The 20,549-nt window shown below is 47.0% G+C and overlaps 2 protein-coding genes across 3 annotated transcripts in view; both read right to left on the bottom strand.

Moving 5' to 3' along the window:
* Positions 1-1,271: 1,271 nt before the first annotated feature.
* The window catches only part of LOC123758266 (ras-related protein Rap-1b), a 90,482-nt gene continuing 71,204 nt past the window's right edge, over positions 1,272-20,549 (bottom strand). For both annotated transcript variants that reach the window (XM_069322559.1, XM_069322560.1), the window contains exons 3-5: positions 11,790-11,963; positions 11,446-11,654; positions 1,272-10,202 (exon numbers count right to left, since the gene is read on the bottom strand). In XM_069322559.1, the coding sequence (XP_069178660.1) occupies positions 10,053-10,202; positions 11,446-11,654; positions 11,790-11,963 (533 nt within the window). In that variant the 3' untranslated portion in view covers positions 1,272-10,052. The remainder of the gene's footprint in view (positions 10,203-11,445; positions 11,655-11,789; positions 11,964-20,549) is intronic.
* Positions 4,953-6,460, bottom strand: LOC123758478 (uncharacterized). The gene is made up of 2 exons (XM_045742932.2): positions 5,667-6,460; positions 4,953-5,487 (listed from the first exon to the last, which is right to left on the bottom strand). The coding sequence occupies exons 1-2, from the start codon at positions 6,458-6,460 to the stop codon at positions 4,953-4,955; spliced, it is 1,329 nt and encodes a 442-aa protein (XP_045598888.2).

The raw sequence follows: 20,549 nt of genomic DNA, 5'->3' as shown, positions 1-20,549 counted from the left end.
TCAACCAAACATAACATTTCCTACATTAATACCTTCCAATATCAAGAAATACTTGATATAATTTTTAATATTGCCTTATATTTCCGGGTATATACATAATAAGCTAGTAAATAAATATATATATACAATTCAATCAGATCAGAATTGTGTAAGATAGGAAAGCTTACCTGTAACGGGGGTGCCAGACACCGCCAGGACAGCGCCATCTATTGACTGGAAGGTGAAGTGTTTGCGGCATGTTGATGCCAGAAGCAGGTTCATAATATTCTTTATTTTTTTCAATATATCACTGACTTTCGTTGATATTGCATTTCTTTCATATTCAGGGTTTACTAAAGTTATTAATAAATTGTATTAACAAATGGGTTCAATAAATTTGAAGATTTTGTACCTGAATCTGATGAAATTGAAAGAGTGATCCTTGGGCCAGATTCACGAAGCAGTTACGCAAACACTTACGAACCTGTACATCTTTTCTCAATCTTTGACGGCTTTGTTTCCAATTATTAAACAGTTAATGAGCTCCGAAGCACCAGGAGGCTGTTTATAACAATAACAACAGTTGATTGGCAAGTTTTCATGCTTGTAAACTGTTTAATAAATGTAACCAAAGCCGTCAAAGATTGAGGAAAGATGTACACGTTCGTAAGTGCTTGCGTATAAGTGCTTTCGTGAATCTGGCCCCTTGACGCCATAGTTAATGTAATTTAATTAGATAATTAGGGTTACACAAAGTGCCTATTAATAATGTAAAGAAATAGTTATTCTTTACAGTACGTAGTAACTTTGCCAAAGAACTGATTGAATCCAGTCAAGTTTATTTATTTTAGCGTCAGAGCAACTGTTTTTGGGTCTGAAGCCTAACATCATTTTTGTTACGGAGGAGGAAATTATTATTCCTTCATAAATGTTTTCCAAATAGTTTAGATAATGTGTTGGTTCCGTAATGGTGTATAGTTGTTATAATCAGCCTGCTGGTCTTAGCCTTTGTAAATAAAAGATCACGGCAAATGGGGGTTGGGGGACTTTCGACAAGCCGCCAGCTTCCTGTTCTCGTCAAGGCCCACAATACGTAAATAATAATGTCGGGAAAGTCTGGGTTTTTCCCCTCAGGTGTTAGGGAACTTTCCCGACGCCTCACCCTACCCGGGAATCGAACCCAGAACACTATGATAGTGAGACAAGATATCACCGGCGCTGATAATCTGATAGACATGTCCGTTTTATTCAATACTTAAAAATAAAATAAGGGAGAGACAAATGCATAATGCTACACCGTTACACATTTTATTATCTAATAGAAAAGTACATAGGTAAGAATGATTGAGGACTGGTTAGTGAGGAAGGTTCTGGAACACTGTATACAGTTATTGTGTGAGGTCGCCATATTGTTCCAGAGGGCTGCCCGTCACCTTATTAACAGTGTCACCATACTCATGGGGGGAAATTCGATGCATCGTCTCTAATGCTGAATTGTCGTGTGAACCCGGGGTGTGCAGCGAGGCACCCATGCAGGAGGTTGTATACTTTAATGATAAATAAAACCTAAGCTTACCATATTGGTTTCTCGGGGCGCGTCCGAACCCCACGATGGCCGTGGCTTCAGTCCACAAGGTAGCTTTTACACACATATACCTGTATCTTACATATATCTGTATACTATGCACACCTGTGTATTACACATACCCGTATACTACACAGATTGGGCAGGTGGACTCAGACTGAAGCAAGCAGTGAGCCAGGGCTGGGTATTGTTTCACCAACCACAAACTCTACCAAGTAATTACCATGGGCCAGATTCACGAAGCGGTTACGCAAGCACTTACGAACCTGTACATCTTTTCTCAATCTTTGGCGGCTTTGTTTACAATTATTAAACAGTTAATGAGCTCCGAAGCACCAGGAGGCTGTTTATAACAATAACAACAGTTGATTGGCAAGTTATCATGCTTGTAAACTGTTTAATAAATGTAACCAAAGCCGTCAAAGATTGAGGAAAGATGTACACGTTCGTAAGTACTTGCGTAACTGCTTCGTGAATCTGGCCCCTTGACGCCATAGTTACTACCCCAGACACATGCATGGTGAAGACTATGGTGAACACTACTATATCTTCATATATGAACTTATACTTTGATTTCAATCATTAAATATGACCTACACAGTATTTTCATTTAGCATGAGGCTTGTATCTGGCGCCGCCCCCCCCGCGCAAGAGAGGCCAGAAGAAAAACAAAAAATCACATTTCTTTGATTGTGTGAATATATATGTGAGTGTCGGACCCATCACACTACAGTTCTCTCACACACTTCTGCTCCCAAAAACAAGCTCTCAGACGTGTAAGCTAAAGACATATACACAGACTATAAACACATGAGGTCAATATCCCAAACATCGTCATTTTCAGATCAACAAATGTGTTCGATCCATTTTTTACAGCAATTTTCCTGAAAATTGTTTACTATTGTATACTCTATGGTCTAAACATATATGATTGGTCCTACACGGTGATATGAAAGGTTTGCATGCCATAAATATATTCTCTTTATAAGATAACCAAAATGTATCACAAGTGAGGGCACATTAGGATAGCGTAAAGGAACGCGGTTCCCATATTGGTTTCCTATCACTGTTGGTATTAGGCTATAATACTCTACTTATTGTTAAGGTGGTTTTTACAATGTCGAGGTGACAATATATATCTATTGTTTTCAATTAATATAGCACTGTAAGAGCCAGAGGATTGGGTATGGGTGGGGTGTTAAGGTTGTAAATATGTTGTGATGCTTGGCTCACGCCACACCTGTACCGCCACACCTGTACCACCACACCTGTACCACCACACACACCACAACTGTATCACAACACACCACACCTGTACCACCACACACCACACTTGTACCACCACACACACCACACCACTACCACCACACACCACACCTGTACCGCCACACCTGTACCACCACACACACCACAACTGTATCACCACACACCACACCTGTACCACCACACACCACACTTGTACCACCACACACCACACCACTACCACCACACACCACACCTGTACCGCCACACCTGTACCGCCACACCTGTACCACCACACACACCACAACTGTACCACCACACACCACACCACTACCACCACACAACACACCTGTACCACCACACCTGTACCACCACACACCACACCTGTACCACCTCACACACCACACCTCTACCACCACACACCACACCTGTACCACCACACACACCACACCTATACCACCACACACCACACCTGTACCACCACATACCACACCTCTACCACCACACACCACACCTGTACCACCACACACACCACACCTATACCACCACACACCACACCTCTACCACCACACACCACACCTGTACCACCACACACCACACCTGTACCACCACACACCACACCTGTACCACCTCACACTTATAGACCAGACCAAACCCTATACCAGTTCCGTAAGGCAAGAAAGAGAATCCCTCCCAAGAAACTCAACAAATGTCCCCAAGTCTTGACGAAGACGACACAGGCTATCACTCTAATCTACTCACCATTCATACAAACTTCTAAAATTATAACATATGATTCACAAATCAAATATACATTGCTTACCATCGTTTTTTTTAAATTTCTGAAATGACTCTTGTATATTAGGCTATTACTCTCTCTCTTCCGTTTAAATATATAAATTGTAATATTTGAGGATATCAATATATATATATATTTTCCTAGAATATATTCTTGATAAATACTGTAATTAAATCTCCTCTGTTTTATTGAAGGATTTTATATAATCACAATATTTCTTAACACTTTATATCTCATCATGATATAATATATTTCTCATTGTACGTGAACTAAAATGATTTTGACAGCTTGATATCTTGGATATCTTGGATATCTTGATATCGTGGATATCTTGATATCTTGGATAATACAGTATTGTTATCACTGATGATACGTTCTGTGGGAGGCATATGGAACCCGCTTTTGTTGTTGTTGTTTTAGATATAACTACTCAGAACGAAGTGTCCATGTAGCACGGGCTATGGTGAGCCCGGAAAAACCCGCTGTTGTATTGTTATACACCATCCAGGTGTGTGTGGAATACATTAGCCTGGAGTCAGGTGTGTGTTAAATATTTTGAATCATGGCGGTTATTAATTCCTGTAGTTTCTCAGTGGCAAGATTTTAAGTTCGTTAAGTCCGCCTTGTTATGAGTTTAAGTTCTGTAAGTCCGCCGTGTTATGAGTTTAAGTCCGTTAAGTCCGCCTTGTTAGCGCTACCCACCACAAAACACTGGACAAATGGTCGTTAGTCAAACAACGTACTGTTAGCACGCAGACCCTCCTCATCACCCGAGGACAAATACTGGTGAATTAGGCCGCCAAATGCCTCGTTTAAGAGTGACAAATGCCTCGTTTAAGAGTGACAAATCCCTTACCCACGACTCACAACTGACGATGTTCGAACATATCTCGAATAGTGCTTCACTGACGACCTCTGTTCGAACAACCCGTCCACATCCAGCCCGTCCTCGCATACAGAGATCCAAGGTCGTTAATCCAGCCGCCAAACACCCCCTGTCTATGAATAAAAAGCGGTTTACACACGACTCACAACTGATGACGTTCGAACACTTCCGGAACAAGTGCTTCACTGACGACTTGTGTTCGAACCCCAACGCTGTAAATGCTTCACCCACGTACTACAAATACAAATAATCGCCAACAGAACCTAAACACCTAACCAGTGTCTAAATATGCACAATATGCTAATATATATTAATATTAATTTATATTTTAGAAAAGTTTCTATTTTGAAATGAACAGTATGTTAAAATTGATGGATGCGTCTTTGGGGTCGACCGCTGGATGGAATGGACTTGGTTTGAGGACGGGTTGAGTTGTGAGTCGAGTGTAAACCGCTTTTCATTCATAAACAAGGGGGTTTGGCGGCTGGATTAACGAGCTTGGTTTCTTTGTACGCGAGGACGGGCTGCGTGTGGGGCGCTGCGTCGTACGGGGCGCTGAAAGTGTCGTACGGGGCGTTGAGAGTGTCGTACGGGGCGCTGAAAGTGTCGTACGGGGAGCTGAGAGTGTCGTACGGGGCGTTGAGAGTGTCGTACGGGGCGCTGAGAGTGTCGTACGGGGCGTTGAGAGTGTCGTACGGGGCGCTGAAAGTGTCGTACGGGGAGCTGAGAGTGTCGTACGGGGCGCTGAGAGTGTCGTACGGGGCGCTGAAAGTGTCGTACGGGGAGCTGAGAGTGTCGTACGGGGCGCTGAAAGTGTCGTACGGGGCGCTGAAAGTGTCGTACGGGGAGCTGAGAGTGTCGTACGGGGCGTTGAGAGTGTCGTACGGGGCGCTGAGAGTGTCGTACGGGGCGTTGAGAGTGTCGTACGGGGCGCTGAAAGTGTCGTACGGGGAGCTGAGAGTGTCGTACGGGGCGCTGAAAGTGTCGTACGGGGCGCTGAAAGTGTCGTACGGGGAGCTGAGAGTGTCGTACGGGGCGTTGAGTGTCGTACGGGGCGCTGAGAGTGTTGTACGGGGCGTTGAGAGTGTCGTACGGGGCGCTGAAAGTGTCGTACGGGGAGCTGAGAGTGTCGTACGGGGCGCTGAGAGTGTCGTACGGAGCGCTGAGTGTCGTACGGGGCGCTGAGAGTGTCGTACAGGGCACTGAGAGTGTCGTACGGGGCACTGAGAGTGTCGTACGGGGAGCTGAGAGTGTCGTACGGGGCGTTGAGAGTGTCGTACGGGGCACTGAGAGTGTCGTACGGGGCGCCGAGAGTGTCGTACGGGGCACTGAGAGTGTCGTACGGGGCACTGAGAGTGTCGTACGGGGCACTGAGAGTGTCGTACGGGGCGCCGAGAGTGTCGTACGGGGCACTGAGAGTGTCGTACGGGGCACTGAGAGTGTCGTACGGGGCACTGAGAGTGTCATACGGGGCGTTGAGAGTGTCGTAGGGGCACTGAAAGTGTCGTACGGGGCACAGCTGAGAGTGTCGTACGAGACGCTGAGTGTCGTACGGGGCGCTGAGAGTGTCGTACGGGGCACTGAGAGTGTCGTACGGGGCGTTGAGAGTGTCGTACGGGGCACTGAGAGTGTCATACGGGGCGCCGAGAGTGTCGTACGGGGCACTAAGAGTGTCGTACGGGGCGCTGAGAGTGTCGTACGGGGCACTGAGAGTGTCGTACGGGGCGCTGAGAGTGTCGTACGGGGCGCTGAGAGTGTCGTACGGGGCACTGAGAGTGTCGTACGGGGCGTTGAGAGTGTCGTACGGGGCGCTAAGAGTGTCATACGGGGCGCCGAGAGTGTCGTACGAGACGCTGAGTGTCGTACGGGGCGCTGAGAGTGTCGTACGGGGCGCTGAGAGTGTCGTACGGGGCGCTGAGAGTGTCGTACGGGGCGTTGAGAGTGTCGTACGGGGCGCTAAGAGTGTCATACGGGGCGCCGAGAGTGTCGTACGAGACGCTGAGTGTCGTACGGGGCGCTGAGAGTGTCGTACGGGGCGCTGAGAGTGTCGTACGGGGCGCTGGGTGACATTAGGCTACCTCCAAGTCCAACGCCCACGTAAATAATAATAATTGTAATAATAATTTCATCAATACAATACACATAAGATGACAGGTATGCGATTTTAATAACGTGTAAAAAATGAACTTCGGAGAGTTAATTTTTCAACTTCCCTCGACACTGAAGATAAACTTAAGAAATATTCAGAAAATTCATGTTAGAATCATTAATCTTACCCTTTCGGTTATACTCAAAAACATATGTTTGCAAGAAAGACTGCTACTAAAATATACTTATTCTAAAACTGAAAAAAATACTTACTACACTATAGTTAGGAGAGAGAGAGAGAGAGAGAGAGAGAGAGAGAGAGAGAGAGAGAGAGAGAGAGAGAGAGAGAGAGAGAGAGAGAGAGAGAGAGAGAGAGAGAGAGAGAGAGAGAGAGAGTGAGAGAGAGAGAGAGAGAGAGAGAGAGAAAGAGAGAGAGAGAGGTGTCACCACAGGAGAGGAGGCACCCCCAGGGGCCCCCCCACCTGTGTCTCTGGCATTCAACCTGTCTTAACCGGCATCCCTGACCATTCCCGCCCAGCGGCCACACCCTTGCTGAACTCAGGACCTGAGTGCAGGGCGCTAAGGTTAGCATCTGTGGGGTGTAGCTCTCCGCATTGTCGCTACACTGAGCGAGCAGGCCATTTGAAGGAAAGATACTGTAGGCAGTGAACTATTTCTGTCTGAGGTGGACAGTCTTCGGCCCTCCGCCCGTCACCCCGACGTGGTCGACAGGAACTTAGGCTCTCTCTCTGTCTCTCAGTTGTCAGAGGTTCCTTTTAGCAGACAGGGTTTCAGGTTATCGAAGATGACAGGTGGTAATTGACAAAGGCTTAGGCATTCTCAGTTGACAGGCAGCAAGACTGTCTCATTTTATAGTCGACAGGGGTGTCTCAGGCTATGATCGTTGACAGGTGACAGGGTCTCGAACTCTCTTAGTTGACAGATGATAGAATCTCAGCCTTTCCCAGTTGACATCTGGCAGGAGTCTTTGGATCTCTCAATTGACAGGGTTTAAGGGCATCTCAACTGACAGTTGACAGGATTTTTTCAGGCTATGTGAGTTGACATGACTCTAGGCTCTCTCAACTGACATTTGACAGGGTGATCTCAATTGACAGGTGACAGGTCATAGACTATTCTAGATGACAGCAGGCTATTCCAGTTGACAGTTGATAGGGTCTGTCTATTCCAGTTGACAGTTGATAGGGTCTGTCTATTCCAGTTGACAGTTGACAGGATATCAGTCTCTTCCAGTTGACAGCATCTTAGGCTAAGCCAGTTGACAGGTGACAGGATTTCAGGCACTTCCAACTGAAAGACTCTAATCCAGTTGACAGCTGACAGGGTCATAGTCAATACTAGTTGACAGTAGACAGGTGACAGTGGTCTCAAACTATTCTATTTGACAGGTGACAGGGTCTCAGGCTATTCTAATAGACAGGTGACAGGCTATTATAGTTGACAGCTGACAGGTCACAGGGTCTCAGGCTATTCTAATAGACAGGTGACAGGCTATTATAGTTGACAGCTGACAGGTCACAGGGTCTCAGGAGGCTAGTCCAGTTGACAGTTGACAGAGTGTTAGGTCTCCCCAGTTGACAGGCGAACCACATGTAATTGGTCACCCCCCCCCAATCAGAGAAATCAGTTAAGTGACGTCACCATAAATAGGAAAATAGGCTAATACTGTTAATTTCACAATTGTAAAAGATAGTGTGATTCAACAGTGAGGCTCATTTATATATTTGTGTTAGCAAATAAGGTGCAAATGTTTCTATTGACTAATATTAGAAAAAAAGTAAAAACAAATTGTGTAGAAATAAATATGTATATATACATATATATTTATTAATTAATTAATTTATTTATTTATTAAACTCGAACGCTGAAATCACGTGGAAATTAACCTGCTTTTGGGAACAACAACAAACACAGTGTTGCCAAATCTTATTCCACTCCGTACTTTTGAGCGTAGTAATGCACTCAGCCCAATGGGATGCACTCGGCATATACTAATACTCTCAGGACACACTCGCGTCTATGGTAATGCACTCACCGCATGTTATGTGCACTCTTGAGCACATTAGATCACTCAGCATGCACAACACTGCAGTCCTCTGTGTGTGTGTGTGTGTGTGTGTGTGTGATAGTTATACAGAGAGATTAATCTTACCTACATCTTGCTCTTCATTAGGCACGAGGGAGATTAAGGTAGTTATACAAGATCAGGTTTGCGTCCAATTTGTTGCAAAAGGGGCGGGGGGGGGGAAGGTTGCGTGTGTGTGTATGTGTGTGTGTGCTGCAAGGAGATAGGAAGAGAGTATTGCTAGGGTAGGCGAGTTGCAGGGGGTGACGTGGAACATGCATTTCAAGTATTGCAAGAAGGGACCCACACACACACACACACTCACATGTTACGAGGGTAGAGTGTGTGTGGATCTTGGTGGTCCAGCTACACACACACACACATACACACACACACTCACACACACACACACACACACACACACACACACACACACACACACACACACACACACACACACATCAGGGAGCTCTAAGACCTCCACACAGTCTCTACCTGGACTCTGAGTCAGTCCAGACAGAGTTACATCTACCAATACATAATTTAAAATGTCTTTTCCCTGGCGGATAGTTAATATGCATTTCATCTGTCACAATATATTTACATATATATATGTGCAATTTACCATATATATATATATATCACCCTTGAAGAGTCGAACCTGGGCTTCCTGAACAACAGCTTCCTCTACCCTACACGACGATAGATCGTCTATATTGCATTTTTAGGTTATGAGAGCAGCTATTGGGTCTCTCGATCCTCGACCAGATAATGGCTCTGCTGTATCCTGGGTTACACCAGATCACGGTCAATACCGCCACATGACCAGCTGGTCTCTGAAGCTTTCCAGCAGGCTACTGGAAGCCCGTACAGGATGACACGTGTGGTTGCTGACCTCCGAAGCCTTCCAGCAGGCTACTGGAAGCCCGTACAGGATGACACGTGTAGGTGCTGACCTCCGAAGCCTTCCAGCAGGCTACTGGAAGCCCGTACAAGCTGACACGTGTGGTTGCAGGTTTCGGAAGCCATCTAGCAGGCTCCTGGAAGCCCGTACAGGCTGACACGTGTGTTGGCAGGTCTCCGAAGCCTTCCAGCAGGCTACTGGAAGCCCGTACAGGATGACACGTATGTTGGCAGGTCTCCGAAGCCTTCCAGCAGGCTCCTGGAAGCCCGTACAGGATGACACGTGTGTTGGCAGGTCTCCGAAGCCTTCCAGCAGGCTACTGGAAGCCCTTACAGGCTGACACGTGTGTTGGCAGGTCTCGGAAGCCTTCCAGCAGGTCGCTGGCCTCTGGAGTCTTCCAACAGACCGCTGGAGGCCGCTTACAGGATGACACACTTAAAATCGCAGGTCCCTGGAGCCTTCCACCAGGCTACCGGAGGCCGCTTACAGGATGGCACACTTCTGGTCGCGGATGTCCGGGTGATCGGGGATGGCGCTGCAGGAGGCAGCTTGAGCCAAGCTGAAGGACCGTCGCCTCACCACCTCCATAATGTTCCCTAAGGACTTGAGCCGCCCTCTCGCTCCCGTCGGCGCCTGAGGAAGCGGTACAACTTATTTTAATCTTCCATTCATGTAAATACGCATTGCGTCAACATGAGTCGAGATGAGGTAGATGAGTAGCTAGTGAAGATGAGTGAAGGTGAGGCAGGTGTCAGCTGGGCAGGGAAGATGAGTGATGATGCTGGATGCTGCAGTCAGCCAAGCATCACTCGCTTCCCACAATGCCTGCAAGAAAGACTGTTATAACACATCTCTCTCAGAGACACAAAGCCATGCCGGAACAATGGGAATCACAGCCAAGTCAGCGCCATCATCCACACGAACAACTCTCAGGGCAGAGCTGTCAACGGGAGATGAAAGTGAAGTGAGAGAGAGAGAGAGAGAGAGAGAGAGAGAGAGAGAGAGAGAGAGAGAGAGAGAGAGAGAGAGAGAGAGAGAGAGAGAGAGAGAGAGAGAGAGAGAGAGAGAGAGCGAGAGAGAGAGAGAGAGAGAGAGAGAGAGAGAGAGAGAGAGAGAGAGAGAGAGAGAGAGAGAGAGAGAGAGCGAGAGAGAGCGAGAGAGAGAGAGAGAGAGAGAGAGAGAGAGAGAGAGAGAGAGAGAGAGAGAGAGAGAGAGAGAGAGAGAGAGAGAGAGAGAGAGAGAGAGAGAGAAAAGAATGGAGAGTGAGCGTGGACCTTGAGAGACATTGGGAGTGAGAGAGCAGGTCAGGAGGTCTATATAGTCAAGGAGAGGTAAAAACCACTTGGACCTTAAGGGATCGAACGCTGTCCGTGGAAGATGTGAGTCCATCGTTGTACCGATTAGTGTACCGATTTATAATAGCACAAGCCCAATCACTCCACTCAAACTACGGGCGTAGCACTGGTCCACTGGTAAAGTTGGCTTCTGGTTTGCCTTAGCACGCAGGTTCGATCCCACGGCCCTGCTCCAAACAAGATTTTCTCCTAGATACATCCTGTCGTGATTTTCTGGGAACCTGATGATAAATTCTCATTCTCTCACTCAGACTCAATATTAAAAAAAAAAGTTTAATTTGTTTTTAGCAAAAAAAAAAAAAATAAAAAAGTTTACAGCAAAAAATAAAAGATTAATGAGAACATTTTCAGTTGAAAAGTTGATCACAATTGATTAATAATTGAAAACTGTGGAAAAATTATTTCAACGCTGTTTAATAACGTGTTGAAAACATGTATGAGGCTGAAGTAGTTAGTGGAAGAGAACGATGATTAGAGACCCGTGTGGAGGTAGACAGGAGAAACGGGTCGTTGGTACTCACCATCTCGTTGTTAGCGAGGCCGTAAGTCCGTATGAGCAACTGCTTGAAAAGCTCTCCAACGTTGATATTATACTTGGCGGACGTCTCCAAGTACGAGGCGTTGGTCATATCCGTATCCACCCACGTCTGGGCCCGCTGGAAGCTGACCACTCGCTCTCTGTCGAGGTCCACCTTGTTCCCCACCACCACCACCGGCGCCCCCTCCAAACCTGCCAACACAACACCTGTCACTCAGTACACACACCTGTCTGTCCTCACCGACACGAGGCAAACCCGCGCTTGAAACTAAGAATTTGGTCCATAGGTCTATAGCAACTGCTTGGGGAGTGAGGCCCGGGGCGTACCTTTGATTTTGGTGATGAGGTTCCAGAGAGACTGAGCCTCGTAGAAGCTCTGCTCGTTGTTGACAGCGAAGACGATGACGAAGGCCCGGCCCGACCGGATGGAGAGTTCTCTCATGGCTGGGAAGTGGTGGGAGCCGGCTGTGTCCAAGATCTCCAGGGCGTGGAACAGCCCGTCTGGGAGAGTGTGGGAGAGGTGTTACTAGGCTGTGGGACACTCTCACACACACACACGCACACACACACACACACACACACACACACACACACACACACACACACACACACACACACACACACACACACACACACACACACACGCACACACACACGCACACACACGCACACAAACTTTTTCTTTCCCTGTCTACAATAAAGAAAAACGAGTGAATTGAGTCACTGGATTGAATAAATTCTGGTCGAAAAGCGGGGCTGAAGAGCTGAGGTTCGTCCCTGCAGGCACAACCAGGGTAACACAACCAGGGTAACACCCCCCCCCCTCCTGCCATAACTGGAGAGCCAAAAATACAAATATTCTATACTTATCCAGACAAAATAAAAAAAAAATCCAATAATGGATAAAGTTTCGTTTAATATTACCAACCTCTGGGGACCCAGAGTCTCGGAGAAGAGAATAAAGAGCATTCAGATACAAACTTGTCGTTGTAAATACGTACAAATATTTGCTTCTCTTACCACCCCCTTTGTTACGTTATTACAATAGTATACAAAGTTATGGAGTTATATAGCTGATTGGTTACAAAATGTGAAGATTAATAGGAAATATATATCTAGAGGGCATTCCCCCTCTGAACCGCCACACTGAGATGCTGAGGAAAATCTCTCTCTGTCTCTCTCTCTCTCTCTCTCTCTCTCTCTCTCTCTTTCTTTTTTTTTTTTTTTTTTTTTTTTTAAACTAAGACTAGGATTCATAAGGGATGCCTAATAACATACCTAGTGAAACTGCAAGCAAGAGCTGTTATCCTACCTCAGCTCATCTGAAGCCTACACCTAGAAACTCATTTCTTACATAAGAGTATACTTTGAAACTAACACATTGGGAACTATCATATCTCTCTCTCTCTCTCTCTCTCTCTCTCTCTCTCTCTCTCTCTCTCTCTCTCTCTCTCTCTCTCTCTCTCTCTCTCTCTCTCTCTTTCTCTCTCTCTCGTAACAATAGCTATCGGAGAGGTTGTCTGTTGCTAAAATATTCACTATAACCTTTGTCTCTCTGCGGCCCACAATAAGCACCATCCTTGTACCGTCACCCTCCCACTCCCTTCCCATAATAACCCAGCACCCATTCCGCTGGGAAAGCAGGCGTCTCGCTGAGCTAATCCAGCCACAACCCGCAGGAACTGATGTGAATCTTTCAAAGCGTGAGTGGAAGCCCGAGGACACCAACCAATCACTCACTCAAATGAGAAAACCTGCCGGGCAAACCTGCCGGGCAAATCTGCTGGGCAAACCTGCCGGGCAAACCTGCCTGGCAAACCTGCCTGGCAAACCTGCCGGGCAAACCTGCCGGTGGGGCCAGATAGTTGAACATCGCATGATGGGGTCTGATAGTTGCTTACACTCTATCTTAGTGGATGGGAGAGAGAGAGAGAGAGAGAGAGAGAGAGAGAGAGAGAGAGAGAGAGAGAGAGAGAGAGAGAGAGAGAGAGAGAGAGAGAGAGAGAGAGAGAGAGAGAGAGAGAGAGTGTGTTACGGTGTGTGTTAAGCACAGTTACGGTGAACTAAAGGAGGGTGAGAAGCAAGGTGATTAAGCTTACAGAGGTTCTCCAAACTTACAGTACCATAACACACCTGACAACGGGTTCAACAGTGCCAATATTCTCCCCCTCCTATATTGCCTTTCAGATAAGTTTGTTCAAATCCAGTTGACGTCACCGCCAAGAGGATACTACTATAATTAGCCACTGGAGATTAGAGCCTAACGAGCTCAATCGCAATTAGCTAGCTGCTGGTACTTAAGTCTTATCCTCTCCAGGGTGTCTAATTAGAGGTCAATCACCTCCTGAACTGCTGGGGCACTGGTAGTGAAATATGGCAACCTCGATCCGTAGAGTTCTGTGACGGCTTCGACCTGTCCTCTCACTTGAGGTTATCTTGAGATGATTTCGGGGCTTTAGTGTCCCCGCGGCCCGGTCCTCGACCAGGCCTCTACCCCCAGGAAGCAGCCCGTGACAGCTGACTAACACCCAGGTACCTATTTTACTGCTAGGTAACAGGGGGCATAGGGTGAAAGAAACTCTGCCCATTGTATCACGCCGGCGCCTGAGATCGAACCCAGGACCACAGGATCACAAGTCCAGCGTGCTGTCCGCTCGGCCGACCGGCTCACTTTAGTACCTACGTTTCAGTTTAGATAAAACAGAGGCATGTGGATTCTCTGGTCCCACATAAAGCTTATAGGGCCTAAGTGACTATATCTCCCCCACAAGATGCCACCCACAACAGGTGACTAACTCACTGGTACTGTGAGAAGGCCAGAGGCGTTACTTGGTAAGCAGGGATAACCAGTCCTTCCTGGGGTATCGAACCCCAGACCAAATATTATTAACGTTCTGCGTTAGCTAGTGAATTCCAGTCTCAAGTTGTGAAGTATTGTCGATTATGTAACTTAATGCTATCGCCATCTTGCCGTTTACGATATCGCTTTACGATATCCCTCGAGCGGCTTATTTTCCATTCTATTGGAACTCCTTAAACCCCACCTACAGTTATAGATCTCAAGTCATATATAAATATAGGCGCATATAGTGAGATAATGCATATAGTGGGAGATGGCGTTGTTGTTGTTGTTGTACTAGGTAGGTGTTGTTCCGCCTCTTGCCGCCAGGGGGGTTCAGTCTGTGTTCAGACTTGTTCAGTCACTTTGCCTCCCATAATGGCGGGCTGGCCGACACCCCGCGCCGCGGTGCTGCTGCTATTTTTGTGTAATATCGCACGACCAAATGTGTGGCTTCTCATACGAGCTCCTTCCTCGAGTCTGAGGCCAGAACCTTTGATCTCTGTGGCAGTGCTTTGGCTGTTGTGGACGCGGGTTTCCCCCTCTGGTTCTGTTTTGAAGCGGGTTCTCTGGTTCTGTAGAAAAGTCACGGCTGAAAAATATATAACGTTTTCTATGATAAAAAAATACATTTAGAGAGAACGTGGGCGACAGCCACAGCACTCGCCTACTGGCCTCTGAAGGGAAAAGATGTGTGTCAATTTGCTCCTCCATATCTCAAGATTATCACCTATTAGCCAAATTCCCAAGGGCCGCTCCTCGTCAGGCGAGGTCCGAAGGTGGCGTTGAGACGTGATCTAACTCGCCAATCATTAGTAGAACGAAGGGAAAATAAGATTGAATCCAAATTTTTAAAACTCGTCTGATTTAGTCACTCTTGTCTACTAACGCGCACAAAGGCATAATTGAACAATTCAAGATCATAATTACAAAGGTGTCAGGAGGCCTCCGGCGTCAGAAAGGTGCGAAACAACACCTTTCCTCATTAACTCACCTCTGTGACAGCCAATCAAGCTAATTAACCAATATAAAAATGGGGGTTTAAAAGGTTTAAACGAAACGGTTAAACGATTATTTAATCCGAGTCAGTTCTAATATGGCAGGTCAGACGCCATCAACTTCAGACGAGGCTTCAAATGTGAGTATTTTTTTTGAGGAATGGAAGGGGAAATATCAGAGATAAAGCGTCAAGCCACTACGACTATATAGCACTGGGAAAGGGGTCAGGATAAGGATTTAGGATGGGACGGAGGGGAAAGGAATGGTGCCCCAACCACTTGTGGACGGTCGGAGGATTGAACGCCGACCTGCATGAAGCGAGATCGTCGTTCTACCGTCCAGGACCAAGTGGTTGGAGTACTTTAGGAGTGAATGCCAAGAACAGGTTAGTAAATATACCATGTTTTTGGGACCACCAATACAAGCAACCTGTTCTCAGGGGAGGAGATCCACTCAAGGGAATGGATTGAGAATGACTTCTTAATTAATACTATTATCTACTCTCTATCCGTGGTTAGGTTAAGTTAAGGTTACTTTAGGTTAAGGACTGGATTGGTTAAGTTAGGTTTCATTACGTTTGGTTACAGTAATACGATGTATCATTGACGATAATGTAAAATATGGGATTCGAAAGCTATTTTAGTGTGCCCGCGAATTCCCCTTACAGAAAACTCAATTCTTCAAAGAAAACTTTTTCATCATCCACTTTTTTATATTTTAAACCAATAATTTATATGACAATAAAGTTATAACTTGAGAATAATCTATGTTAACGACAATGATTCATTTGCCAGTTTACACGTATAGTCTACGTCGTAGACTAGTATACTCTCAGACACAAATATCCAGGTAGTTTGAAGGTGAGGTGTTGTTTCTGGGAATTTTTTGGGGGAAATGGGAATTTACTTGTAGGACGGAGGAAGACATAGACGTGTCTCCAGCTGTGTGCGTGTGTGTGCGCGCGCGCGCGCGCGTGTGTGTGTGTGTGTGTGTGTGTGTGTGTGTGTGTGTGTGTGTGTGTGTGTGTGTGTGTGTGTGTGTGTGAGTGTGTGTGTGTGTGTGTGTGTGTGTGTGTGTGTGTGTGTGTGTGTGTGTGTGTGTGTGTGTGTGTGTGTGTGTGTGTGTGTGTGTCTGCGTGCGCGCGTGTGTGTGTGTGTGCGTATCAAAACAAGAGTGAGTGACACCCTCACAGGTGAGAAAATGAGGTCCAGCCCCCACTCCCCCTCACAGGAAAACAGCGGGCAATTTACCCGCCTCACAGGTCCCTCACAGCGCCTCCCAACAAGCCGCCTCACGCATATCGAACTAGCCATCAAACTGACCATCAACTGAGCGGTCGTGAAGGGCACTCGAAGTGGTCTGTCAGAAGACATGATATCCCGCGCGCGCCGTCTCTATCTGGGAGAGAGAGAGAGAGAGAGAGAGAGAGAGAGAGAGAGAGAGAGAGAGAGAGAGAGAGAGAGAGAGAGAGAGAGAGAGAGAGAGAGAGAGAGAGAGAGAGAGAGAGAGAGAGAGAGAGAGAGAGAGAGAGAGAGAGAGAGAGAGAGAGAGAGAGAGAGAGAGAGAGAGAGAGAGAGAGACAGAGAGAGAGAGAGAGAGAGAGAGAGAGAGAGAGAGAGAGAGAGAGAGAGAGAGAGAGAGAGACAGAGACAGAGACAGAGACAGAGACAGAGAGAGAGAGAGAGAGAGAGAGAGAGAGAGAGAGAGAGAGAGAGAGAGAGAGAGAGAGAGAGAGAGAGACAGAGACAGAGAGAGAGATACTGTCCGTCGACTCTCCTGCACTTCCCAGTGTTGACGTTATTCACCTTAGAATCCGTAATCCGGATTCCACTAATGGATGTTAGAGTTCCGTTGTGGTCAAGCGGACCTCAGCGGCCGGCAAGTGTCTCCCAAGATGGCGCCTTAGCTTGCTTCATACCAGACAAGTAAATAGATATATTGGTAGAGGATGACGCAAGAAAATGAAGCAGATAATCAAAGAAAACTCCAAGATAATCAAAACAAAGAGAACTGACGCAAACACCTCAAGGGAGGCGGGGAAAGAGTCACGGAATAGGGATCGTGTTTTAGGAAAGGTATAGTGATGTTTATACCTGTCAACCACCTGGACTATTTACCTGTCTACCACCTGGACTATTTACCTGTCTACCACCTGGACTATTTACCTGTCTACCACCTGGACTATTTACCTGTCTACCACCTAGACTATTTACCTGTCCACCACCTGGACAATAACTGTCCACCACCTGGACTATACCTGTCCACCACCTGGACAATATACCTGTCCACCACCTGGACAATATACCACCACCTGGACAATATACCTGTCCACCACCTGGACTATACCTGTCTACCACCTGGACAATATACCACCACCTGGACAATATACCACCACCTGGACAATATACCTGTCCACCACCTGGCCGCCAACAAAGACCTTATTACTCTAATATTTTGAGATCTATGACATTTCCAATAGTTTCACAGCCGTTCGTACGTTCCCAATAGCGTCGTTCGCAGTAATTACGTTCACTCGAAGCTTCGATAAGAGCAAGAAATATCACATTACCTGTGAGCACGTGGTCAAGGGTGATGCCAATAATGTCATATATTATGGTTCAGGCACACTATTAATGTAACGGTGTGAGCGAAGTCATGTGGGAGTGAGCGATGTGAGGTGGTTACCTACATCAGGCTCTGAATGTTGTGATGTTAGGTAGGTATTGTGGGGTTTACAGCCACAGTCTGGGTGTGGGGGGTATTGAGCACGACATAGGTGATACCTGTGGGGTATTGTCTCCTCTCTCTCTCTGTGACTCTCTCTCTCTCTCTCTCTCTCTCTCTCTCTGTGTCTGACTCTCTCTCTCTCTCTCTCTCTCTCTGTGTCTGACTCTCTCTCTCTCTCTCTCTCTCTCTCTCTCTCTCTCTCTCTCTCTCTCTCTCTCTCTCTCTCTCTCTCTCTCCAACTAACACTAGGGGTTTCATCAGGAACATCATTGTACTTGCTGGTGCAAATGCAAGCAGGAGCTATTACCCTACATCAGGTCATATAAACCCTGTTCCTAGGACTTCCTCTGTTTCAGAGGCTTGTTAGCTGTGTCTTATTAATCCCAAGTAACTGAGAGAGAGAGAGAGAGAGAGAGAGAGAGAGAGAGAGAGAGAGAGAGAGAGAGAGAGAGAGAGAGAGAGAGAGAGAGAGAGCACCCCTAACTACTCCGTCCTGGAGGTAATAAAGACAGCAAGAGACCAACACTAAGAGATGAGTGCTGCCAGCCACCACCCTCACTCATCACCCTCATAACATGACTCATCAACTCACACCAATGTTCCCAACTTCACGTTTGAGCTTCGATACAGCGAACTTTCTCAGTATAGCGAGGTAATTCTTTCTGTCTGCAGTAACGGGGTTGTGTCACAGGTTCTTTAATCTCATTGAGCAAGTGTGAGGCTTCCTCATACTCCAGGGAGGCTTCCTCATACTCCAGGGAGGCTTCCTCATACTCCAGGGAGGCTTCCTCATACTCCTGGGAGGCTTCCTCATACTCCTGGGAGGCTTCCTCATACTCCTGGGAGGCTTCCTCATACTCCAGGGAGGCTTCCTCATACTCCAGGGAGGCTTCCTCATACTCCAGGGAGGCTTCCTCATACTCCTGGGAGGCTTCCTCATACTCCTGGGAGGCTTCCTCATACTCCTGGGAGGCTTCCTCATACTCCAGGGAGGCTTCCTCATACTCCAGGGAGGCTTCCTCATACTCCTGGGAGGCTTCCTCATACTCCTGGGAGGCTTCCTCATACTCCAGGGAGGCTTCCTCATACTCCTGGAAGGCTTCCTCATACTCCTGGGAGGCTTCCTCATACTCCTGGGAGGCTTCCTCATACTCCTGGGAGGCTTCCTCATACTCCTGGGAGGCTTCCTCATACTCCTGGGAGGCTTCCTCATACTCCTGGGAGGCTTCCTCATACTCCTGGGAGGCTTCCTCATACTCCAGGGAGGCTTCCTCATACTCCTGGGAGGCTTCCTCATACTCCTGGGAGGCTTCCTCATACTCCTGGGAGGCTTCCTCATACTCCAGGGAGGCTTCCTCATACTCTAGGGAGGCTTCCTCATACTCCTGGGAGGCTTCCTCATACTCCAGGGAGGCTTCCTTATACTCCAGGGAGGCTTCCTCATACTCCAGGGAGGCTTCCTCATACTCCAGGGAGGCTTCCTCATACTCCTGGGAGGCTTCCTCATACTCCTGTGAGGCTTCCTCATACTCCTGGGAGGCTTCCTCATACTCCAGGGAGGCTTCCTCATACTCTAGGGAGGCTTCCTCATACTCCTGGGAGGCTTCCTCATACTCCTGGGAGGCTTCCTCATACTCCAGGGAGGCTTCCTCATACTCCTGGGAGGCTTCCTCATACTCCAGGGAGGCTTCCTCATACTCCTAGGAGGCTTCCTCATACTGCTGGGAGTGAGGCTTCCATGAGCCTCTATCCCATAAGTGAGGGAATACCCTCCCCTAGACAAACCACCTAGATAGTTACCTTAATATCTGTGATGGTCAGAAAGCACGTTACTTTTCCGGAAATAGTCTACATGTAAACTGGCAAAGTGACCCCTTTGTCCTAAACATAGATTATGCTCACGTTATACCTTTATTGTATAAGAAATCGTTAGTTTATAATATGAAAAGTAAATGCTGAACACGTTTTCTTTGAAACGGTGTTCAGCATTTCGAAATGTTGAAATGTCATCTGTTATGAGGATGGGTTGTATGAGGACGGGTTGTATGAGGACGGGTTGTATGAGGACGGGTTGTATGAGGACGGGTTGTATGAGGATGGGTTGTATGAGGACGGGTTGTATGAGGATGGGTTGTATGAGGACGGGTTGTATGAGGATGGGTTGTATGAGGACGGGTTGTATGAGGATGGGTTGTATGAGGACGGGTTGTATGAGGATGGGTTGTATGAGGACGGGTTGTATGAGGATTGTGTATGTTCTGCCTAAACCAAGGGGGGGGGGCCGATGCATATGGAAAATATATGCCCCTGTTTCCCTGGCATTAAATAGGTACCTGGGAATCAGTCAGCTGTCACGGGCTGCTTCCTGTGAATAAGTGTGTGAATGTGAGAGAGAAATACAGACTTTTGTGACTGACAGAGTAAGGTTGATGTATACTTCCTGTTTTCCAATTTAAGTCTTGTGTGACTTTCAAAGACAGTCAGCCGAAGTTGTTCTTAAATCCCGTGTAGCGACTCAAAAG

The sequence above is a fragment of the Procambarus clarkii genome, chromosome 11, assembly GCF_040958095.1.
Source record: "Procambarus clarkii isolate CNS0578487 chromosome 11, FALCON_Pclarkii_2.0, whole genome shotgun sequence".
In the NCBI taxonomy this organism is placed as follows: Eukaryota; Metazoa; Arthropoda; class Malacostraca; order Decapoda; family Cambaridae; genus Procambarus; species Procambarus clarkii.
Note: the sequence above shows the minus strand (reverse complement) of the source record. Positions and strands in the feature narration are given on the sequence as shown.

Bases quoted from the DNA above. Each gene is read 5' to 3' on its own strand.
- LOC123758478 (XM_045742932.2), bottom strand. From the start codon at position 6,460: ATGACACTCTTAGCGCCCCGTACGACACTCTCAACGCCCCGTACGACA. The intron at 5,488-5,666 runs GTACGACACTCA...CGACACTTTCAG, and splicing joins TACGACACTCTCAGCGCCCC to CGCCCCGTACGACACTTTCA.